The sequence below is a fragment of the Dipteris shenzhenensis genome, chromosome 27 (genome assembly GCF_047967505.1).
Source record: "Dipteris shenzhenensis isolate YYH24624 ecotype China chromosome 27, Dip_SZ_1.0, whole genome shotgun sequence".
Taxonomy (NCBI): Eukaryota; Viridiplantae; Streptophyta; class Polypodiopsida; order Gleicheniales; family Dipteridaceae; genus Dipteris; species Dipteris shenzhenensis.
In genome coordinates, this window is record NC_141622.1 from 4,895,982 (window position 1) to 4,921,849 (window position 25,868).

General features: G+C 43.3%; 1 protein-coding gene across 2 annotated transcripts in view; it reads left to right on the forward strand.

Moving 5' to 3' along the window:
* Positions 1-775: 775 nt before the first annotated feature.
* The window catches only part of LOC147883769 (transcription regulator/ zinc ion binding protein), a 31,768-nt gene continuing 6,675 nt past the window's right edge, over positions 776-25,868 (forward strand). Inside the window, exons 1-4 of one of the 2 annotated variants that reach the window (XM_087398647.1) lie at positions 776-845; positions 7,862-8,512; positions 8,613-8,711; positions 23,172-23,729. In XM_087398647.1, the coding sequence (XP_087254773.1) occupies positions 7,865-8,512; positions 8,613-8,711; positions 23,172-23,729 (1,305 nt within the window). In that variant the 5' untranslated portion in view covers positions 776-845; positions 7,862-7,864. Of the gene's footprint in view, positions 846-913; positions 1,275-7,861; positions 8,513-8,612; positions 8,712-23,171; positions 23,730-25,868 lie in introns of those variants that run through there. The other variant, XM_087398646.1, reaches the window with a different exon arrangement.

Here is a 25,868-nt window from a genome sequence, read left to right on the forward strand (position 1 = left end):
GTACGCATCAGCGAACGCATTTACCACATTCCCATGTAAGCCATATTGTCCCTCATAAGTTACTCATGTTATTTGTGCAAAGGGAATTCTTATCAATACTAATCGTTTCTCTATTTTATTAAGAGATGATGTATATGTTGTTGCTGCTAATATCTGCATGTTTTTGGTTGAGAATGTTGGAAGTTTATGAGCTTTAAGCTTAATGCAGCAAGTGGTACAAACGCAATGTTGTTTGAGCATCGTATTTCTACGATCCACTCCATGCTCGAGCAAGAGCAGCTTGGATGTAGGTCTTAGTATTCTAAGGTGTGACTAGAAACATTATGTGCCACAACATGTGCATGGGAATCTTGGAGTGTCAAAGATTTCTTTAAGGTATGTATCAATAGTGTGTATGTATGCCCTTTTCCTTGTTCGAGTTTTGTTTGGGTGTTCTTGATTCATGGGTTCGTTAGGTGCACAATACTATAGAATATCGGACGATCAGAAAGACGAAAGAATCACACACATTTATGGAAATTGCTATTCCCACTCTCCATCGAGTCACCACACGGCTGTAATTCTGCCATCTTGACTTCTTTCTAGCTACAACTCGCCACAGCACAAGACTATGCTCAAGAACCAACTTATGCACGTATTTGTAACACTCATCCCCATCTGTCCGTTTGCGTCAAAAACCAGACCAATCCTCAATGCACCATCGCACCCATGTCTCATGCAAATCTAGCCCAAAAATGCAGCATGCTCACAATCGCCTTCCAGCCCCCTTGTGGGCATTACAAGGAACAACATGCTCGTGAACAAAGATCCATGAAATTGAAGCGTCTCCAAAGTGTTGTTGGAAGGTTTGTAGGGAAAACAGCTAGAATTCACCGCGTGCACGGTGAAAGTCTAGAGCCACGTGGCCGTAATAGACTCTAGCTTCTACAAAGACGTCTCTAGATGTTTAGCTTCTCTTTCACAAAGACGTAGCCTCCGAATAGTCCTACCTTAGGGCAGGCCAAAAAGATATGCAAGTCGGACGTCGAGATTTTGATTCCCACACCTTTTACAGAGACGGAACATGCAACGCTGTAGAAAGGGGTGAGCAACCGAGTGAATTGACACGTGACCGCCCTGGGATGGGCGCGGACGCAGGAACATGGCTGAACCAGTCTTTACTCCGCCTTTGCTCCGATCCGCACTCTGGCGTTCAGCTCGATCCCGATGTTATCGCTAGCCTTGTTTCCTATTGTGAGCTTGCACCTCCTTCAGATGCCAAGGAGTATCTCAGCGTAAGTCCTTTTGGACCAGTTGGTCGCGTATCACGTAACAGGTGCAGAAAGACATGAGGGCATACACCGGTGATAAGTGTTCTAATTTTAGGGACAATACCACCAGGAGGAATTGTTTTCCAAGCTTCCACTCAATTGAGAGAATGTGTCTCCCGAGGAGTGTCTAACATGGCACTCAATCTGGGACCATTTTCTGGCCGCTGTGGGCTTTTTTGTGTCCTCCCAGGGTCAGATGTTGCGACTATAGCGGATATAGTGCATGACAGTGATGCTGAAGGGAAGCTAGTAGTATTTGAGTTGAAGTAATTTGGAGTGCAGGGTAACTTTAGGATCAGGTATCTTGTAAGATGCATAGTATTATAGTATTATAACATACTACAGGGCCTTACTGGGGCCTGATCTGGCTGATAAGCCCCCAGCCAACCAACAGACTGCTGTCTGGCAATCAACCCATCTCTGCCTATGCCTATATAGACATGGCCCTACATTGCAGGCACCTTGTGCTGGCTGTATTCCAGCCTAATCTGGGCGTGTACTAGGACCTATGCAGGCCTATAGAGAAGCCCGCATGGCTGCAGCTCTGCCAGCCCTGCGTGTTTGTTGCGTCTGCTTGCTGCCCACGTGGCAGCTCTATTCTGTCCGGCACCAATATCATTTGCCCACATGGCAACCTATATCCATTATGCTGTAAGTGTCAAGCCCCTTTGTACTCTGCATATGGGGGCTCACAGGTGGGTCATTGTACCTTATTTTCCCAACACCCCCCTCTCAATGACATACCATGGTCCAATACCCACTCTTCGAAAAGTAGCTCCTTTAGTACCCATGCATAAGCTTTTAGGAACACGTCAAAGATGTCATCATCATCGTCAGGTCCACGAACTTGCAAATGATACCTCTTGGAGAATACTCCTTGTTATTTGCATTTGTCAGTATCTCAATCTCCATAGAGTTGGAGACATTAACAGCTTTAGAAGACATGTGGACAGCTTCGAAGGCCTCTGCTCTGAGAACATCCGGTATGTTTGGAAGAGTTTCACCCTCCACCTTGACAAATATTGTGACCATAGCATGCATTAGAAATCCATATGAATGCAAAGAAGAGAGAAAGTATACCTTGATCCATTGTTTTTCGTGCCATTTGAGTAAGTAAGGTACCTCCTCGAACTAACTGTCATAATAGCTTTGAATCTTTCGGCATTCACTAGCGGCTTTGAATGTTTCAGCATTCACTGTTCCATTGCTCCATATTTCGTCAGACTCTGGTCCACGAGAGCCTTGTTCTCAATGTGATTTCAACAACATGTACTATCCATCAACTTCACAAAAGGCTTTGGATCCTTTGACCATTGTTCTATCGGACATGCATACAATTATACATAGATCAATGACACTGGCTTGGGGCTACATGGTGTTACAATTCACCATTTACCAAATTGGCTGAAGCTGTTTCAAACTCTTCCTTCTTGGGCTCCTCCTCTTTTTTTTTGATCCATCGTCTCGCTCCTGTAGAGTATTTCCTCTTTTTCTTACTCTCATTGTCCGGAGAGCTGCCATCCCTTGAAGAGTCTTTTTGTTCTGGCTTAGAGCCTTATCGGGTTTGCCTCCACCTTGCCCTACAGAAGCAACAAGTGTCTTCTCGTTACCATCATCGTCTTGCATCTTCTACGTAGCTTCTTCATGGACTAATAGGAGACAAACCTCCTCGAATGTGAGATGCCTTGATTTTCTGTAGTCATCAGGGCAAACTGTGTAGAAGCTTGCAGAGGAACATCATGGCAAGCTGATTGTTGTCAACCTTTTGGCCCACTTCCGCTCGTTGATCCTTGAGAACGTTCACTTTGGCCAAATGGTCGTTGACTAGTTTCCCTTCTCCTAGTGTCATCATGAAGACTGATTTTGGAGAGTAACTTTTCAAACCATATTGTTGTCTTGTACAGGATCTTCCAAGCCTTGCTTACAATCTCTGCCAATTTGAATGTGCAGAAAAATTGAATTTGTAGTGGTTCTGATGATCATTGGCAGTGCCTCAGCATGCCTAAGCACCCAATCTTTGACCTCATTTGAATCTGCTTTCATCACTACCTTGCCCGTCTCATGGTTAAGGTCCTTAGGCTTTGGTCTTGACACCTCCAGTAATCTCCTTTTATCTTTAGACTGGGTAATCGCTCCCATCCAACATCCCCTTCCGTCCAAATTTGGGCATAGGCAAACGAGACGCCTTGGATGCCTCTGTGGATTTCGTGAAAACGTTGTCAAACATTTACCTTTGCACTCACTGCAAGCCTTCACGGATTTACAGTGCTTTTTAGGGTGCCTACCTCAGCCAGCATATGTTGCAAGAGTTGGTACACATTTTAGATAAGGTCTTATACTTTGTTTCTACATCGAAGTATGAGATCTTTTCATTGTACATCTCAGTGTTCTCTCTCTTAGTACTGATGTGTGTTCTATCTACTTGTGTGCACGTGTTAAAGTTGTCACGACAAGAGAATTGACTATTTTGTAATTAATAGACATAAAACGTTAGTACATTATGCGCCAATTTGATGGTGCAACATGTGTGTATTTATGATGGACACCAAGTGATATTGTCATGGTGGTGGATCATCTATCATCTAAGTAGATAGGGCACGTTGATCTGGAGTTACTGCTTTAGACGGCACCAAATTTGGACATGCAACATGTATTTTATCAATGAAGATGTGCACACATGTGTCTAGGTCGTAGGGGTAATAGGAAAGGGAAGGGTGTATTAGAAGGTGCATGGGTCATATGCTAAGGGGCAGGTCTAAATGGAAAGATGTGTTAGAAACATGGTGGGAAGAGAGAGAGAGGGAGAGAGAGAGAGAGAAGGTTAGGGTGTGAGGAAATAATGCTCAAATGAAGACATGACAAAGGCTTTCATTCATCCAACAAGTATGACAAGACAAGTGAAGTATAAGCCTTATGTAGGCTAATCACTCACACTCTAGCACCTAGTGCATATGGGATAAGTCCCATGATGACACGTGGCACTCACACAAGACACACACATAAACTAGTACTAGATCACCTAGTACTACACACTAACACACTCTTTGACTATGATATCTCCAACAAGATGGACCTTGAGTGATCTCAAGGGGCATTAATGAAAGGGTATTCCCCTTTATTGTGATCTCACATATCATTTGCTGTACCACCTTGCATGCATGCACAATCTCTCTCTCTCTCTCTCACACCTTGCATATATAGGTTGAACAGAAACAAGTACTGCATACATTGCTTCCATTTGCATGCTCAAGTTTCTGGTTCTTCACAAAAGTGTGAGTCGTGACTAAGCGGTTGTAGTATCCTTGCATATCCTTTGCTTTAGGATGACTTGTGTTCTGAGTTGGTGGTGCAAGGTGATTGGTCGTCTACATGGTGTCTTGTCTAGAACAGATGCTTAGAGGCGTATTTTTCAACATGGCATCATAGCCAAGGGTGGAGAAGTCCTTGGTAAAGATTAGGTAGTCTACTTGATAGATCTATCTGTTTGCAGTCGAAGGCGAAGGCTCTTGCTCTCATTTTTTATCAGTAATTCGTCAAAAGAGTCTAGAATTATTTATGTATGACTACACACTAGAATACTCAAAAGAAGAAGCAACGACTATGCGAAATCCGCATCATCTAATGCATTAGATATTTTCGAAACATCCATAATATTCGAAGAAGGTTGAACAAAATTACAAATATACATACATTTATTTTGAACAAAATGAATGCATGTCTTTTCCAATCGATCTACAAGTATGACTCTTGTTAGATCTGCCTTATCTAGATTAATTACAGGGAATGCTAACTCTTCCATGTGGTTTTGAATTTGCAAAGAACGATTTGGAATCTTCCATCTCAAATTTGTCATTTATCCGACACCATTTGCACCCTATATAAATAATCGCTAGGTGTTGTTGGGATTTGGAGTCTCTGCACCACTGTATGATACATGAAATTATGAGTAGATCCTTGGGTCAAATAGGGTACATACTTCATGACCTAAAATTGTTTCTTACATCTTAGTCAAATCATTAGGTCTAAACAAAAATTGACTTAAGTTTACAGCACAACATTGGGAAGATTCTAAATGAAAAATTTCGATTAAGAAAATCAACAACTCACTTGTAACTTCCATCATTTGGAAGGTCTTATTGGTCTTCTTGGGGCAATGTTTACTCAAGTGGCCACATTGAACGTAATCCTTCTTTGCATGCGATCAGTTCTTCTCTTCAAATCCATAGTGTTTGAATTGTCTTTCCTAAAGATAGAGAAAAACTTTTATTTTTTCTTAAAACCTCAATTCTTTTTCTCTATTGAGAGAGAGAAGATTTGTAAGTGGCCTTCCTATGAATGGTGGATATATTGCAATGCAATACAAAGTGGAATACTCCATGTATTTTTGCACGACATTTGTAGATAAAGCTATCAAATGGTTTGACTATATCTAGACCATCATTTCTACATGTGGAATTGATTGAGGAAAGCCTTTCTAAAAAGGTTTTAGCACAAGTTCAACATAGAAGATATGATGCTAAAGCTCAACTACATCAAGCAAAAAATTAGGAAAGATGGTGTAGACTTTGCAACTTGAATATAAGGGTGCTTACTAATTAGCTCATCACTACTCCAGATGAAACGACACTTTGTCAAGGTGGTTGAGTGGCCTCACCACGGATGCGTCAATTTTACGAGCAAAAACCTATGAGCAGGTTTATCTGAGCGTGTTTTTCAAGAGATTTAAAAAATTGTATTTCTTTAGGAAACATGAGAAACATGAGAAGGATAGGATACAATATCCCACTAGAACTATCTAGATCCCTTTATCATAAAAATATACAAACTAGTCACTCATTCATTTTTACATAACATAAATTTTCTTATTCATAGATATCCCTTTGTACCTCTGCTATTACCTTAAAAAAGTGTTGACAAATAATTCCTTTAAGAAACATCCCTCATAATCACTCTCAATGTAATAATATTATACATATATATTTACTTGTTAAACATGTTTTATATCATATGACAATATCTTTCTAATATATTTATAGCATAAATAACAAGATATTTATGGACATGTTTCTAAAGATGTTTAAATTACTATAAATAAGTATTAACTTGGGCTTATATATCACTCTCATAAAATACATGTAATATTTAATACGATATATGCAAGATTTTCCAAAATATAATCCCATAGATGCGCTCAAATGGGGTTTTTTGATCAATTTGAGTGGTTGAATGACTATATTTGAACATTGGATGTGAGAGTTATGTCACTTTTAAAAGTGCTGTCCAAGGTAGTTTCGCTGGCGAAACTACCTTGGAAAACCTACTTCAAAGGAGTTTCGCCGGCGAAACTACTTTGATGGCTTGCTTCAATGAGTTTTCTTTGGAGAAACCCTTTCATGAAGATAGGTTGAGAGAGGTTTTTCAATGTCACCTCCTATTAAGTAAAAATTGTAAGAAGGATCATAAGGGAGTTTTCATAGAGAGGTCTACTCTATATGTGGGTTTCTTCAAAAGCCATCCCATTATGTTACTCACCATTCCCAAAGATTCACGTAAAGATGTGTGTATAAAATAGGCATTTCTATAATACTTTGCATATTTCTAAGTGAAACTATGTTTTCTCCCGATCCATTCTCACCATATTTTTACATAGTTGAAAGCTTTTTTTTTCCTTCGCTCGGATGCTCGGAACATTTCGCTCAGAAAATGCTCGTCCCCCCTCACCAATGGTGCAGAGTTGAGGAATATACCAATTGTATCTTCATATATCTTTGCAAACGGTTTTGCATCTTCTAATGATGAAATCTTATTTCTTTGGATTTCATTTTCATGATCCGATTGAGGCCTTGTTATACGCATGTTATCAATTGTATCCGTATTTTGAGCCTCAGCACTCACATCTCGGAACTTTTCTTTCCAAACCTGGAAAAACTATGCTTTTGGTCCCTCACCTGGTTGTTGATGGATATCTAGCTCCTAACATCAGTCCCTATAAACTCCCTCTTTGCCTCTATTTGACAATAATGCTCTGCTTGTGCCTGGTTTCCCTGGTATTTTAAGGCCAGGATTATCAACGGGGAACTCATTTATTTCCAAGGAAAGGATAGTTAGGGTCGAGAGATGATGATCTTGTTTGACTGAGATGTTGATAGGCCAAGCAACTGCAGGGTGTGTAGGCTATTTTGTTTCCCGCCAGCTGGATTAGGACTCAGATTCCCTGATTCTGTATATATGTAAAATCCGAGGAGCCTTGCTGCAGCCTCTCTAGATTCGTTAGCAGTTGAAGAGAAACAGAGGATGGAATGCCCGACGGATGGCCACAAATAATATCTACCTGATTTGTGTAACATGACATTTAGATCTGCGAGCCTTAGATCAATAGATGTCCCAGTAAGTAAGCTCGGAGGAAAAAGCAATTATGTTTCCACTTTGTGAGTACATGTCATTTGTCTGATTTGATTCTGATTTGTATTGCTTGTTTGATGTGATTCTCAACACATCGATTGTGCAGCCTTCTTCACCTTTTCAGTGGTTTGGCTTGACTTAAATTGTAGAACATGGTTGGGGTCCAGAATTGCAAAGATATTTTGACAGAATATCTCTGCAAACGTGGAGTTACAGAGGCTGCAGAACAGGGGAATGCTCAAGGTGAACTCATGCATGTATATGTAAAACCTCAAACGGATGAAAGTTGGTCTACTGGGAACAAGAAGACGACTAAAATCTCCAAATCAAGGAGTGTAGCCTCGGAACACAAAATCAGCTCCTTAGCTGTTGATAGCTTTAATGGCAGTGGATTGGGGCTTCAAGGTAAAAATGGAGGCAGCAAAGTCAAGAAGGGAGGAAAGGGAATATCACTTGCAGAGGCTGCAGAAGGCAGGATGCTGATGCCCAGGGGAGCGCCCTGTGCTTGCCAGGCTAGTAGGCACAAACTCGTGAACAATTGCCTTTCATGTGGCAAGATTGTGTGTGAACAGGAGGGTGAAGGGCCGTGCAATTATTGTGGAGCTCTTGTCCTTCAAGAAGGTAGTACATATGCAGGTCTTAAAGGTGACAGTATGCCAATTTCTGAAGCTGAGGTTGCTGCACAGGCATTCAAAGACAGGCTTGTTGAATATGGGCGCATGTCATCACAGCGTACAACTGTCATTGATGATCAAAGTGACTACTTTCAGATAGATGGAAATACATGGATGTCTGAGGAGGTAGCTCATAATGATTGTGTTCCTCAACATCATGATCTTTGCAGCAATTGCTTTTTGGGTATTGTATTCTGGTAGTTTACTAAGAGATTTCTTTGGGCAGGAAAAGCAGGCTCTCCAGAGGAGGCAGCAGGAGCTTGAGCTTGCAGAAGAGGCTCGCAAGAAAAAAGTAGTTGTCACCATAGACTTACTTGGTCGGAAGGTATTTATGGTGACAAAATACTTAAATATTCATATTGTGTGTGATGTTTCCCTGTCATGCATAGGAATCATACGATGAGTGCTGTTAGTGTACTTTACATATGTGATGCGTGCTTCATGAAGTATACAAGTGCCTGAGGTGCTGTGCTTATAATTTGCTTTTCATACATGATATGTAGTGAGGAACTGAGTAGCATGCTTTTAGTATGAATATGGGCCAAAGCTATATGAAGTAATGACACCAAAGGACCAATTGATTCGATTCCAAAAAGAATGGAATCTGCTCTCCAATTAATACGCTTAACAGAAATGGAAAATGAAACCACGGGAAATATGAAAGAATAAGAGTCATATCTTCCATCATTATGAAGGAAAACAAGGGAGAGAGGAAATAGTGAGGAAGTGGAAGGCGCATATCCTGTCATTCTGAGTTTTTTTGAACATGATGCATCTAGCATAATTCCTAGAATTTGGCTACATGCCTAGCTTGTCTGCTTTTGTCCAGGGGATTGTCTGATACACCTGGCTCAATGTAAATGTAGTCCATAACTTTCAGCAAGTCAAACATAACCTTCACTAAGGATACTTTCTTTCCTCTTTATTACTAGGTTCTATAAGAGTGAAGGTCTCATGAGTGGCTTGCCTTCATACTCCATTTTCCTCTTTTGTACATGTGATTGTGTCTTCATTTTCAGGAATAAGTTAATGTCCTTGGAAGGCACAATAGATGTATGGGACAAATGAAAACCTCCTTAGCCACACAACTCTCGTGTTTGCTGCTTTAATTTGCTGCTGTACTTATCTAAGGGTATGAAGGCCAGGGGTCACCTTCTGTTTTCCTTGCTCTATCCATGGATGTCTTTTTAATTTTTTTTTTCTTGCAAAGAAAAGAATTCTATTAAGTATGAAAGAAACTCCAAGAGCAAAGCTCAAGGGAGGAGTACTTCATCTATGGCATGAGAAAACAAACACCCTAATAGGGCTGAATCAAGCTTCTGTAAGAGAGCTAGAAAATTCCAAGGTTGAGGGTGAAAGTCCCCTGAGGAAGACAGTGGTAGGGAAGACCCCTGCATGCTCCCCCAAATGGCCACCAAGGTGTGTACAATATCTATCCAAATATTGGCCAATGTGTGTGCAGGGTGGACCTGAGTACCATCTTTTTATTCCAAAGAAAAGACTTTTATTAAGTATGAAAGAAACTCGGACAGCAAAGCTCAAGGAAGAAGTACATCATGCGAGGCATGAAAAACCAACTACCTAACGGGGCAAAATCAAACTCTGCTCCACACAACCTTGAGAGGCGGCAATGGAATATGCATAATTTATACCGTCTGTAGACTTGGACAACCTGCCCCTAGAATGAACGTCAAAGATCAAGGCATCCTTGTGTGATCATCGTAATCCTATGACCTGAAGTGGGATCCTTGTTCTCGTAAAGGTCCTTAACAAAGTAGACCGAGAATGAGGCCTGTCAACTGGAAGAACCCAATCCAAGGGTATGGCTGCATCAATCTGTTTGATTCTCCCTGCACTTCCTTTGAGGTGACTTAGCAACTGGAGTTTGCGATTAGAGGAAGCAGGTTCTCTCTCTCATCTAGACCACTATATATAATGAGAAGTACCAAGTGGTCTGCCATGATCATCGAGTATAGTATCATTCCATATGACAGGCTGCCTATCAATCTCTTCCTGAGAGGAGGGGGGAACTCTTCGAAGAGTACTCCTGAAGCCCAAGCTTTCAAGATAGCAGCCATAAACAGGTAGATGGAGCCCTGAGATGGGCTGAGGTAAATATCCACGTGGTACTATCCATCCAATCTCCACCTGTGGAAGGAGAGCTGGACTGTATGCTTCTAATGAAAACATCCTTCCAATTCTATTGAGGCCTCCTCCACATGTGGGTAGAATCAAAGTCTCCCAAGCCACCCTGGCTCTGGTGTCTATTGAACCATCTAGACCACTCGTGATGCAGTCCCTAGAATGGAACTAGCAAGAGCAAACAAACCATGCCTTGGCTAGTGGTACTTGGTTGACCACCACCACCCTGGAAGCAAGATCGAGTTTGCGTGAGCTATAAAAAAGGAGTTTCCTCGTGATACTCTCTGACATCGGCGCAAATTGCTGTGAAGGAGAGATGCCCATACCGCCTTGGAAGCCGAAGTATTTGACAAAAACACCCCTTTGAATCCAAGTAAAACAGAAATCAGCCCCCCAAACTGGAGTGTCCTGGTTCATAATCCAAAAGCCATTGGTTTTATTCCAATTAATATGTGCATCTTCTGCTGAACAAAAATAGATCCAAGGCTGTCGTGAAAGAAGTGAGGTTCTGTGGAGTAGTATCCCAAAAAACAACAATTCTGTCAGCCAACTCACCATCCAAGAGCTCCTCATCCTGATTCCTGTCTCAGGCAAGAGAGCATCCTTGGCGAACTAATCTAGAACTCTGAAACCTCTCTCCCCTTTCTCGTCCGATAAGCACCTGGCTGTGGGCGGATGTGTACAAAGAGGAAGCCCCTCTAATCCAAGCATGTGGGAATCCAAAGCATAGAAGAGTACCCTACAAAAAACCCATTCTATTTTGTCATAAGCTTTCTTGAAATCTTGGAGTAGAATGGCAAGGCACTGGACGCTCTGCATAGCCTAATGTGAAGCTTTCCAAAAAGAGAAGATATTTCTCTCCAGTGGCCGATCTTGGAGAGATGGAGTTTGTACCTTCCACTTTTTGTAACGCATTTATTGGTATTTCTATAGACAGGGCGTCTCCTTCCATACGTGTGGGGACTCTTTCCCTTGTGGATTTCCCTCCTCTCCATTACTCCAAGAGATCCTCTATTCAGGAGGAAGTTATTTCTGCCACTAGGTTGGGTAAGGTGTTCCACCCTTCCTCTTGCCAATGAGGATTGTTAGTTGGAACATTCAGGGCCTTTGTGGTGTGCTTCATCGCTAGCGAAGGCAGCGGATATGCAATCAACTTCATTTAGGTGTTACTAGGGGATCTCTCGACATTCTGTTTATCTAGGAACACAAATTGGATGCTACAGATTACTCAATGGTTATGCCTTTTGGTCATCGCCTTTGAACACTAGGGGAGGAACTTGCATTTCAATTTCATTCTTTTCCTGCCCCAGTGGTGGGACATGATATCATTACTCCCTCTAGAGCACAAGGTTCATTCTTTTGATTGGGGGGCGTAAGGTTGGTCTTCTCAACCTTTATGCCCAAAATAATAGAGGGGATCGGGTCCTTTTATGGAAACAACGTCTTTCTTGGGCCCCATTGCAAAGTCATGGATTATTATAGGTGACTTCAACATGTGGAGTTGCCTTCTGATAAAAAGCAAGGAGAGAAGGGAGCATTCATTCACTAGAGAGAGCAGCTTGGGATGCCTTCATTCTTCAGTTCACTGGCAAGATTCTAGATGCCTTGTGGGTAGAGGAGGGCCTCACAGAGAATGCTTTACAGATTTGGCTATCTCACTTGCAGGTTATGGCATGAGCCCTCTCTGGCATTAGTGATTTTTATCATACAATCGCCAATACTAGAAGAGCTAAGATTCTTAGACGAGAGATTAGCCTTAGACAGCGATTAGCAGCCCTACAAAGGGAAGAGCAGAAACGGCCTACTAATGCTTGGACTCAGGAACGCCTTGCTTCAGCAAGGGCTCACCAACAGTTTTTGCTAGATCAAAGAGGGAGTGTGTCTTACATCCATGCGAATCCTTTTGGATAGAGATGGGGGGGAGGGCCAATAAACATTTCTTCTCTAATCTTGGCCTAAGACATGGTAGAGAGGAGTTTCCCAATGTATTGACTCTAGTGGGGTTTTGCAGACAGATCTCGATGCGGTCTTGCCTATAGCTACAACTTGTATGCCTCCCTTCTGCCAGCAGATCTTGACACACCTACCAAAGATGACAGAGTTTGGCAGTGTATCCAGAGTTGGTGAAACCACACATGAGAGTCTTACTTGATGCACCTTTCACCAACTTGGAATTCAGGACTGCACTCTTTGCCCTTCACAAGGCCAATGCTCGGGCTCACATGGATTGACACCTACTTTTTTCTTGCTTTTTGGAACATGATGGAGGACCATGTTACCTCAGCCCTGGAGGGCATTTGGGACTTTAGTACTATGCTTGATTCACTTACAGAGGGTCTCATTCATCTTATCCTAAAGGAAAATTGCAAAAATTTCATTTCCCAAATGGAGGTCCATCAATCTTATGGGAACCACAAGATTTTGGCCAAAGCCATCAATATGCATTTGCAACTCATTCTTCTAGACCTTATTCATACCGGAGTGCCAAGGAACCCTACCTGCAAGGGTGAAGAAAAAGTAGCGGCCATACCCATCTCTCGATGACTGAAAGGAGACTGAGGAGCCGAAGAGGAAGGGTGTTGCTTGGACAAAGGACCAGGATCTGGAAGAGAATATGAAGGAATCGCATGAATATGTTCATCCAAGGCTGGGTTTGGGGCAATATTGGCCGCAACTTGAGCATATCCATCGGTAGCCACGACCAAAACTAGGATATCACTAGTCTTGACCGGAGTCCAAGGCAAGAGAACTGACCTCCTGATCTGCAAGCGGAGGAGGAGCAGCAACTCTAATTGCCACCCAACGTGGGTTGAAGGTGTGGGACGAGCAGCTGGTGTGGCAAGACGGGGATGTGTAGCTGATACCGGACGTTTGGATGAGGCTTTCCTCACTTGGGTTAAGAAATCCTCTGTGTAGGAAGCCATCTTGGTCATATGTGGCTGCAGGGGCATACCCATGTCCTATGGATGTTTTCATTCCATAGATCCTCGTGGATGATCATGAGCCTACTTCTGTGTCAGTGGGGACATCTAATGAATGCTGGTATGATGGTAGACGATGTTAGATTTGAAGGGACTCCTGAACAGTAACCCTACACAGTGAAATGATCTCAAACTCTCACTGATACCTCACACAAGATAGGTGCAAACACACACAGAAATGTCACTCAGAAAATACAGCAGATAAGAGAGATGAAGAATTCAGACTTTATTCATTCACAAGCATGGGAAAGCCTGCTGAGTATCGGAAGGGTCAGTCGGCATTTTCCTCAAAAGGATCAATGTTTGTATTATATTTGTTTGGGCTTCATGTAATTGATCAAAAAAAGGAATAAAGGTCAAGGTCCTTGGTGCGGGTGACATGGCACTAGACTAGGTGGATCTAAGGCTAAGGGACCTAAATGCATGAAATGTGCCTAGGGGCAAATGTTTCAAAGTTATCCCAAGAGAGGGGTAAACGATGCATTAAGGAGGGACCCTAAATTGAGGACATGTGGCATACTAGATCCATCTAGGGAGTTTTTTGGCTCGTTGGAATCAAGCAAGCAGAAAGCTTTCACGAAATGAATCCTATTAGATTTTCAGAGAGAAGCTTGCTACCACCGAGGTTGGCTGGGAGGATAAACTATGCTTGTGCCCGTGATTCAACGTAAAGCTAGAAGAAATCAGTTGGATGTTTCAGTAAAGAGCAGAACACGTCCAGGAAAAGGGTCCTGGGTAAAACTGCAATCAAGAAAGATTGCTATTGTTGAGAACTACAGAATGGTTTCCGTCCTATCACTCCTTCAGTCTGCCGGCCCTTGAGGGGCTTCAGTGGCTGGGACGACTGATAGATCCTTTTACATAGGGAAGAAGGGGGGGCTAGAACCCCTACAAAATCAGCCGACTCAGTCTGCAGACAGACCAACCAACATGCTGTTGCTGACATGTTTGAGGCTTCTTACTGCCTTTAGTCTGTGGCTACTGCTGCTCTACTTCCAGGCTTATAAATAGGCCTTGACAGTGCCTTTCCAGGCCCATCTCCATGCTGCCACACAGCCCTGTTTGCTGTTCCTGCAGCCCTTCTGCCACGCAGCTATGCTGCCTTTACAACAGATCAGATGCCTCTGCAGACAGCTCTGGAGATTTCGCAACAACTCTCTACAGGTACTCCTACCTACCCAGGTCGCTCATAGTTTGGTTTGTGACCAACCTCTTAACACCCCCTGTCAATGACTCAACTGTAGACCAATACCCATACGTCGAATGAGATGCTCCAATTGCTCTCTGGGAAGTGCCTTTTTGAAGATGTTATTATTCTGTCAGATACTAAAGCAGCTCCATGATCTGGTCCAAAATCAACTCTCGAATGAAGTGGCACCTGAACCTTGATATGCTTTGTATGGGCATGAAATACTGGATTCTTTGCAATTGCTATGCAACTCCTATTGTTGCACATGATGATCCTCCTAAAGAACTCTCATGTCCTCCAGTATTTATCTGAGCCAAATGGACTTGCATGTGCCGCTCTTGTGTTCGCCTTTGTGGTAGAGAGTGTGGCTGTCAGTTGCTTCTTGCTCAGCCTTGATATGGCACCTGATGCAAGCATGAAGCAGTAGCCTGATGTCGAGCACCATGTATCCCAACCAATCCGAATCACAGCATCCTCCAAGCTCGCTATCAGGGTGATACGTGATCCCATACTTGTATGCACTTCCATCTGATTCTCCCTTGTCTTTGATGAGAACGGAAAGAGAAATCACACTACAAAAGCTATTTCTGGTTGAGTATTGGCCAGATACAAGCCCCGAACCATTCTATGGTATACTTTTGCATCAACCAGCTGAGATGTTTCCTTGTTGCTCAGAAATGTCCCGACCTCCATTGGGGTTGTTGCTTCTTTGCATTCCTCGTTGCTCAACTTTGTCTTGATCTCTGTTGGGATTTGTGCTTCTTTTCAGCACCTCTTGACGGTACTTCTCTTGACAGATAAAGATGTTGTCATTTTTTGGCCAGACTTCTATTCCAAGAAACTAGTGTAGAAGTCCTACATCTATCGTCTCGATCTTCCTTGTTTGATCACATGTGACAATTAAGTCGTCAACGTAAATAATAATAATCATGGTAGAGGTGAGCATCAAATGGACGGCGAGATATGCCTATTTCATACAACTAGTCATCTATCCTTTGGTACCATGCTCTTGGGGCATGTTTCAGCCGTAAATTTCCCTACGAAGCATGCATTTCTTATTTCCTTCTCTTGGTTGTTGGAAGCCTTTTGGTTGCTCAACATAAACTGCCTTCTGAAGCGGACCATTTAGAAAAGAAGACCTCACGTCCATTTGAAAGACTTGACCATTGATGTTGGGCAGCCAAAGCTATGTCCGTGTGTATCGTAGTCATCTGGGCTATAGGAGCAAATGTTTCTTCGTACTCAACTCCCTCTTCGTGTCCTATGGTCTTCCTCTTTTGGGGTCTATCAACCAAATTCCAAGTATGGTTCTTCAGAATGGCCTTCATTTTGCTTGCACAGTTGCCCGCCCTTTACTTCTTTAAAGGTCCTTTGTTGACAATCTTTTGGATCTGAAGCATAGGCCGCGGCTGAATTGGTGAAGCGCCAGAGATGGCAGGAAAGGGGGAAGAAGAGAGGGGAGAGGAAAGAGGAGAGAGAGAGATAGGAGGGAAACACGTAGAGGGAGAGGAAGAGAGAGAGAAGGAGAGAGATTGGGAGAGACAGAGTGTAGGCAGCACGCAGGAGGAAGGAGGTGGGAGTAGATAGGATTAGATGTCACATCAAAAGGTGTACAAACAGGGGTGGATTGGGACTTATATAGTCCCTCCACATTTCCTACCTAAGAGGCCTCTAAAGGTCCTCTAAATTGCCCCTTTTTCCCCTTCATTACATGAATCCTCTAGGTCATCAAGTACCATCTTGGTAGCTTTCTCGCCTTTGCTGGGGTCAGTCTTGTTGGCTGATCAAGCCTTGGTCTTTGGGGAACAACTGGAACTTCTGGTGCAATTGCTTATGGCTCGAACTTTGTCTCTTGGAAAACATATCTACTCACCATTGCATCATTGTCTTTTGGGTAATATAGCCGATAAGCTTTTGAATCGAACAAAGATGCACCTGGGATCCAACTTTGTTCACTTCTTGCTCTTGGGATCCAACTTTGTTCTATCTGCCTTGTTCATATGTACATAAGCATCAGAACCGAAAATCCTCAAATGAGAAATGATGGATTTCTTACCATAGTATATACGCCTAGTATGGAAATTTCTCTCCAACCATCTTCGTCTTTGTCCTATTCAGGATTTGCCACGTGGACTACTTCACCCAAAAAGACATTTTGAAGCTTCTTTATCCTGAGCATACATAGCCATCTATGTAATTACTCAGTTCTTTCTGTCTACTATCCCATTTGGCCGGGATTTGTGTGTAGTAGTCAGCTATCTCTTGATCTCTTCTTTCTTACAATAGGCGTCGAAAGCCTCTGAAGTGAACTCTCCCCCATCGTCAGGTTTGGAAAGCATTGACTTTCTTTCACCACTCTTTCTTAACACCAGCCTTCCATTCCTTAAACTCGATGAAGGTGTGAGACTTCTTTGCAATGTAACAGATCCATATCATTCCACCAAAATTATCAATAAAAGTGAGATAATTCCTGATGCCGGAGAATGATGGTGTGGACATCTTGTCGGAATGAGCCAACTCCAACGGAATTTTGGCTCTTTGCGTAGTCTCCTTCGGCAATGCCTCCTAGTGTTGCTTGCCCTCCATGCAAGCCTGGCAAACGTCTGCATTTGTTTGCAATGTGTGGAAGTCCATCCATCAACCTAGCTCTTTGCATCCCTGAGAGAGTCCCATAGTTAACATGCCCAAACCTTTCATGCCACAACTTCGAACTGCCTTTTATCCTCATGGGCCAATAATGCCTTGAGTTTGTACAGTCCTTGCTCTTACGTTCCTCTTGCCACAACTTGTCCCATGTCCTTCGATCAGATTAGGACTGTTTCACCATCAAATTCAGCCTTCATCTTGTTCTTTGTGATCCAGATAAGAGATAGAAGATTCTTGCAAAGATTAGGAACACAGAGAACATTTGTAAGTGCCTTTTTCTTCATCTGAATGTGTGGTGAATGAAGTGCTCCTGATCGCTTCTATTGAGCACTTCCTGTTGTCTCCAACAGTCACTGATGAATTCGGGTGCACAGATTGCAGTACCTGGACCAGTTCTTGATGTTGGACACTTATCTTGTGCAACATTTGTTGACTCTGACTTCTACTCTTCTTTGGATTTATCGCCTTCCTTTGGCTTTATGTCTGCCTTCTTCTTTTTGCTGTATTGAGCTATGTGGCCTGGCTTGTCGCAACAGCAAAAACACTTTCAGTCTATTCTTTCCTGTCTACATTGTCTTCTGTCTTGAAGCACTGCTGTTAGCATACTAGCCATCACTATCCTCGCTCTCTGCAAGAGCTGAGCAGTGCTCTAGGACTAGAAAGACCTCTTTTACAACATTTGTTGACTCTTCCTTCGACTCTTCTTTGGATTTATTGCCTTACTTTGGCTTTTGGTCTGCCTTCTTGTTGCTGCTGTATTGAGCTTGTCGCAACAACAGAACACTTTCGGTCCCGATTCTTCCTGTCTACATTGTCTTCTGACTTGTTTCCTTTAGAGTTGTTGTCATCCTAGGGATTTCCTTTTCAAGGCCTACCCCTTCTGCCTTTCCTTGAGGTCCATGTTGCCACCATCTTTGTCGTACTACCTTCTCGGGCTTCTTCTTGGAGTAGTTGAGGACGGAGGTCCTCAAACGTCATCGAAGTAGTCTGTTGTTTGCTGTCACTGTTGTTGACGAATCCTTTGAAGCCTCTGGGAGAGAGCCAAGAACAAGCATGGCCAACTGGCTTGTGCCCACCTTCTAACCAATTGCAGCAAACAGGTTTCTCACAACCTTCACCTTAGTGAGAAATCATGGATCTAGTCCTTATCCTCCACCCCCATGGTGAACAGTTGATTTTGGAGGGAAAGGATGCATGATGCATTTTTGCAGATGCTTTAGGATCTTCCAGGCCTCTGCTGCCATATCCGTTAAGTTGCATGTGGGATATGACCGACTCTGCAATGGTGCTGATTATTATAGAGAGTGCCTCTGTCCCTCTATGTCGAATCTTGCTTTGCCTCCAGATCTGTTAGTGTTACAACTTTTGTTGCTGGATTTGTTGTTTCCTTGGGCTTCACCTCCGTCCCTTTGGTGATCTCCCAGATTAGTCTTGCAACCAATTAACTACGTAGCTTTACCTTCCACATGGGATCGTTGCTCCCATCCATTTCCCAGTCTCTCCAAGCCATGCATGAAGCCATTTGTAAGCACCTGTAAGAGACTTGACAATCTCAGAACTAAGTGCAACATTGAAATAGAAAACTGATTTTTACAGCACCTTACTGAAACGTACTCCTTGCTAGATCAAGAGCAGATCAAGAGGGTACCACCTTTGGCTGTGATACCATGTTAGATTTGAAGGACGTGTTGGATAGTAACCCTACGCGGCAGAATGATCTCACTAATCTCTCACAGAGATAGATGTGCGCGCGCACACACACACACACACACTCTCTCTCTCTTTCTCTCTCTGCCTCTCTCTCTGAAATCTCACTCATTATTACAGCAGAGAAGAGAGAAGAACTCATACTTTATTGATCGACAAGCGTGCTCAGAAAAGAGCTGAACACATCCAGCAAAGGGTGTTGGGTAAAACTGCAATCAAAGAGATTGCTACTGCTGAGAATTACAAAAAGGTTTCTATCCTATCACTTCTTCAGTCTGCGGGGCCTTGAGGGGCTTCAACGGCTAGGAGGACGTGCAAAATAGATCCCTTTATATGGTCTTTTTTTTGCGTGTGTCCCCCCGGGTTGGGGGCTAGACCCCCTACACATCAGCCAACTCAGTCTGTGGACAGGCCGACCCTGTCTGCAAACTGACCTACCTGTTGTTGCCAACCTGTTTGAGGCTTCTTACTGACTTCAGTCTGTGGCCATGCTGCTCTACAGCCAGGCCTATAAATAGGCTGTGGGAGGGCCTTTCCAGGCCCATCTCCATACTGCCACACAGCGTGGTTCTGCTGCACCTGTAGCCCTGTTCTGCTGCACCTGCAGCCCTTCTGCTATGCAACCATGCTGCCTTTACACCAGATCTAGATGCCTCCAAGCATTTTGCAACAACTCCCTACAAGTACTCCTATCTGCTTAAGTCCATAAACCCTTTGTCCTCCTCATATGGTGCTCACAGTTGGGTCAGTAACCAATTCTCTAACCAGGTGCTCGATAGACATGCCTTGCGAGTGGAACCATCTGGATACTTGTGCGTATCAATACTGCTTGTCCCCCTTAGCTATGAGCTGCACGAATGATGAAAGGGCCATCCATGGTATGGTAGTCTTTGCTAACCCACGCCCATCCAACCAAACTGTCTGACTCAGTCCAGATATACAATGACCTGAAATGATGCATTTGTTGGAGGGGTTCTTATTGCAAACTTTGCTAAGACAATATAGTGCGTTGTACATCACTTATGCATATCATGCGAGTGAACATCATGACGTGCAGTCTCTTAAAGCCAGTCCACCCAGCACACATTGGATATTATCTGGAGGGACACAGTATACAGTTTGGTATCCATTTGGGGGACTATGCAGGGATCTTCACGAGCAGCCTCTACCAGGAGGAGTGTTTTCTTGAGGGAGTGAAGCAACTCTCCATTATTCTTGGAAGCCCCCACAAGGTTGAGGTGGCACTATCTATTTTCTCGTTCTATTACAGGAGCTTGCTCTTCATTTGGATTTATTTCTTGTGCCTCGCATGATGTACTTCTCTACTGAGCTTCTTTCATACTCAATAGAAGTGTCTCTCTGCGCCCCCGCTCCCCCAAAAAAAGAAAAGTAAAGAAAAGAGAAGGCCCAGTGCACTCATCTTCTTTGAGGCCTACTGCCCAAAAAACCCTTGCATAGAGGGATGTTAGTCGAACTAGAGAATCAAAGAGAAATAATTTCATGTTCAGATGATGGAAGTGTGTCTAGAAACACTCTCTCTAGTATCAACAAAGAAGCACACCCTGTGGTCAATCGTGGACTTTGTTCTGCTACTTTCATCGTAAACTTGGGGTGTGAAAATGCATCGTAGTATACATAAAGATCTAACTATCTCAACTAGATCTTTTGTAAGTGTGAAGGCCTTGCATTGGAGGCGGCCTTCATTAGTGTTGAAGATCATAACCTTGGTTTTACCCAAGTTGACCTTAATATCTCGTTTCTCACAAAAAGACTACAAGGTCATCTTTAATCCCTCTGTTGTGTGTCTAATATCAGCACTACATCATCCTCATATGGTAGGATGGGTATGACATACTGTGCCAAAGTCGATCCTCAAGCTCGTAGTATAGGCCAACTCATCTATTTCTATGCCAAAGAGGGTGCTTCACTCCAATGATGCTGCTCACCTCCTCAGGCATTCCATTTGGGGTGCGTACTTTGTTTGCAACCCTCATAGAAAGCCATGATTGTCCATATACCGTTGTGGGCCATGTCTGAGGCACAAAGTCGTACGGTGAGCCGAGCCCGTGGTACCGAGATGAAGGCCTTGTATCCCCATTTCCTTCAGAAGCTGTTTCAGCTCCTCTTTGTCGAACTTTGCCTCCTTTTTTACTTACCAGATCATCTTCCTTTGCTGTCCACCTCAGAAGAGAACCTTTTTCCTTCTTTTGCGTCGCTAACGACCCCCTTTTCAATCGCAATGCTTTGTAGAGTAATTCGTTGTATGTCTTCATTGGATAGGTGATCTCCATGTTGCACAACCCCGCGTTGTTGGTGAGACTGCAAAAAGCAGCAATATACTTTCTGTTTCCGGAATGGAGCCTCTTATACGAGAGTTCTCAAGGTGAGGATGTGATGTAGTGTGGAGCAGTTCCGATTGAAACATGCCTGCCCAGTCGCTCGCATGTCCGTGCTGCGGCATGCTTGTTGATGTGTACCTCAAGAGCTGATCCATATACCTTGGACAGCATAAAGCTTTGTTAAACAGCTTGGCTAGGATTGGAGCAAGCGTTACCCATGTGGGTTAAGAGTGTTGCTTGTAGGCCCTCATGATCCAATCTTGGCTTTGCCATTTTGTAGCTTCTCGATGAACTCTTTGAGGTATGCTATGGTGAAGAGTATGGAATATCCTCCAGGTTGAGCATGTGCTGGTTAGGAACATCATAGAGTGTGTCCACGTACACTTTCCAAAGACTTGGATTCTTGATAGGGCATGGTGATCTTCTTTCTAGCTGCTGCATCCAAAATTCTTTGGAGTCACTGCTATATAAGACAATTAAGAGTAGGGAGTCCTTGATTGGTCTCAGAGTGCCAGCATTACCTTGCACTCGTCATCATGCCAACGGATTTAAGGTACAGACCCTTCGGTGGCTTTCCTGTATTTTGATTGTGTAAGGAGTGATGTGCAGCAATGTGGATGGAGTTAATGAGGAGAAGAGCTTTGGTGCCTACATCAAGTTGCTTGTCTATGTGCTCAAGGAGAGTGGCAAGATAACTACCATAGATCTTGTCTGGTGAATGACCAAAGTCGTATGGGTAGTATGTGGTCTAGTGAATCACCAAAGTCGTATTGGTACTATGTGGAAGAGGCAAGCTATGGGTGTCCTCTATGGGTTGGGAGAGGGTCAGATCAAAAGATAAGTGTAAGTGGTCTGCTCCTGGCATGAGGGGGTGCACTATGAGATCAGAAATCCGTGGCATGAAGGCAAGGGATCCCATGATGTAGTCCAGTACACAATGACCATCTCCATGTGGGCAACATGGATAATTCCTTTAGCCCAGCCACCTCCGTAGTCCATTGTAGATGAACAGCTCATGACAGTGCACATATCTGGAAGTATCTCCCAGACTGCGTGACAGAAAATCCAATACATGTGTCCTTTGACCTGCAGCTGAACTCTTCAAGCTGAAGGTTTGGGAGTGCTAAGGCATCCCCTTGGAAAGCCAAGATCTTTGCCTATGTGTCCCTGGTCCTGGCTTTGGAGTCCATAACGAGCAAGATCTCTCCCAACTGCTTGTATCTTTGAATATCCTCATAAAGTATGAGGAAAAGTGATATCTGCCCTCTCCTTGATGGAGGGAAGTAGTATGCTACAATGTTCACGTCTGTGATTTGGGTCTCCTAAGTTGGATCCACATATAGGGGCCTGCTCATTGGTGTCAGTGATTGTGATTAGTGCTTGTAGATGTGTGTGTGTGTGTGTGTGTGCGCGCTATACTCCATTAAAGGTAATAGTCACTGTATCAGTCCCATCTTATAGATCTTTGTAGCTGGCCTCTGGTATAATAGTATGTCCTTGAAAACAAGAATAACTTCATATATGTTCACACTGATTCAGCTATTCGAGGATGATTCTAGGAGATTTTTATGGGCGAACATGTAGAAGCTGCTACTACCAAAAGAAGAACACCTGGCCATAAAGATTGGTATAGTGATAATAAATTTACCAGGAATTCGCTGCATATAAATAGCATGTGTTGGAGTAGCCTTTCTCTCAGTTTTCATCCTTGGAATTTTGTCCCTCAGTGGAAATTCTTTATTTTTTTGGCTGTTGAGCCAGGCGACACTGTTGAATTGCAGGTAGTAACAGCAGAGGATTCAGAAAGTGATATCAACATCAAGACCAGTATACTGGAACACAAACCTCTGGATAAGAGATCCAATAATGGACGGATGATACCAAATCCATATGTTTTGCAGAAGCCTGTATATTTGGATGTTAAACAGTCAAACGATATGAGATCTGGGATTATTGGTACTTCTTCAAATAGAAAGGCTAGTGATTTGCATCATGCTGAGAAATTTGCCAAAAGTGGTAGAGTACAGCATGATGGTCTTCTTGCTTCTGCAATTAGCTCTAGCATCCTTCAAGAAGGGCATAGTAAAAGCAGTGATGTATTGTGGAAAGACAGCACAGAGCATAAGTCTGTGGAACAACAGCTGTCATCTGTGTTGGATATTTGCAAGCCATATACAGATGGCATGACTGAAACAGAGAATTGCTTTTCGCTGTCTCCTTCCGTTTTGGTATGGAAACAAGAAGAGAGAAAGAAACTCGCAAACAATGTGTCGAAAGCTGTCAGCATTTTAATGCCTGGAATGGTTTTATTGAAGAATGCACTAAGTCAAAGCGAGCAGGTACGTCTCTGTCCATGGTACATAGAGCTCGAATTTACACTACAGATTCATTTTTACAAGTGGTTTTAAAGCTTTATCTGAGCTCGAATTTACATTACAGATTCATTTTTACAAGTAGTTATCTGACATGGCTTCACACAGGTATTCAAACTTTCACTAAGATGTCTGGGTTTTTCTGGCTTGAGCATAGAACCTTTTGTGGAATACAGTCATTGTTTAACTTATATATTTCTGAATTCATGTATTCTTTGCACAGCTTCTATCTACAAGGTGCATCTTTAGTAAGTTGTATACAATAGACCAGAAGCGTGAGGTATTCCCATCTGTTCTCTGAATGACTCATATAAGCTCATGACACCCCCAAATCAACGCCTCTGGGATCTACATCTCCTGTAGTCTCTTGATCATGCGGGATCTCAAGATAGTGAAACCGGCCTCTAATCACTCAGAGGGCAGTGGAACTAAACCTTTAATCACTTCAGCACTTATTTACAGCCCACAAAGCATATATCACAGCCATTAACCATTGCATGATCCATTTGTTCACAAACAAAACCACTGAAAAAGGAATGGAAGCTAGAATGCCCCTGCTCAACAAACATAGACAAGTGCACCCGATTGGCCCCTACACCGTGGCGCCCCTTTCGGTATTTCTTTATATTTCATAGTGAAATGATTACAAGTTGCATCTGGGAGACCTTCTCTGCAACTGAGCACGCAGCCCCAATTCACTAAGCCTTCGCAAGGCTTTCAAGCATAGAACACCATCACATAAGTGCACTTAACCCATAGGCTCAACCCAAAGGCATTCTCTTTTCCGAGTGCAATTCCATTGGCTGTCCAGATGCAATCACACTGCACCCCAGCTGCACTCTCTTTGAGTGGTTTCCAGATGGCATTCACAAAGCTTTTCAAAGCTCCAAAATTACCCAACCAAAGAATGACTCATGTAGCACTGCCTGGGCACCTGTGAGCCAAGAAAGAGGCGGCACACGAGGCAAACCAATAGCTTATGGCAAAAAGAAATTGCAGCAAAATCACAACTCACCAAGCTCTGAAAACTCGAACCAAGTCCTCAATCGCCAAGAGGACATAGTAGCCAATGCCTAATTGCATTCTTAGCCAAAGAGGAGTGCAAAGGCATGAAGAAAGAGCATTTACAAGGGCCGACTAGCAAGAATTCCACTGAAAAATGCGAAAAGAAGCACTTCTATCATGAAGAAATTGGAGTTCTTGGGCTCAAAAGAAGCGTGCTTTAGAGAGGAATGCATTGAGAAGGTTTGGAGAAGTTTCATCGCCGGAAAGTCCTCCAAAACTGAGAAAAACCAGTCAACCAGTGCATGGGACCACTCGAAATTCAACAGAAAGCTGTAGCTTTGCAAGAGGAGTGGCCTAGGAGGCGGTAGAAGCAAAAAGGTCTAGAAAAAGCCACTTTTGCAAATTCGACCAGCAAAAGAAGTACTCAGCTCTGCCCGTTCGACCAAACACACGGAGGGAAAAGTATATCACTACGAAGGGGAGGCAGAGGGGAAGCCATCAGGCCAAACGGAAGTCGAGGAATCCAAACAGGTGAGGAGTTATGAAGAAAAATGGAATTCAATTGAAGGAGGCTAGAAAACCAGTCCAAAATCTCAACAAAGGGAGAAGATGAGAGAGAAAACCACACATGTGAAGTTTAGAAGGCCCAAGAAGGTCCAGGAATGGAAAAGGAGCATGTAGAAGGCACTAGAGCCACCTGGAACTCTAGGGGGGGCCACTGAAGGTACATGGCCCTCTAGGGGGCCCATAAAAAATGCCACATCATCATTTTCCAACAACCACTCTTTTAATTCGTTGGAATGCCTTTGGGCCTAGGGATTAATTACGCTTATGTGCTAGGCACCATCCTGCGTTTAATGACACATTATTAAGCCCATGCTTGGACTTTTAAAACCAAAGTTGTCACGGTCTTGTAGTACATTAAAGTACTAAGAATTTCACGCCCCCGTGACATACCCCTCTCTTGAAACAGCAAACGACAATTTGCTGTCCCAAAACACAGGAGTGAGCATGAAATATAGCATAAAAGAGTATACAAGAAAGCCGCAGCTATAGTATACAGAGACAGTGAAAATATGGCTAGGAGAGGCATGCATCCAT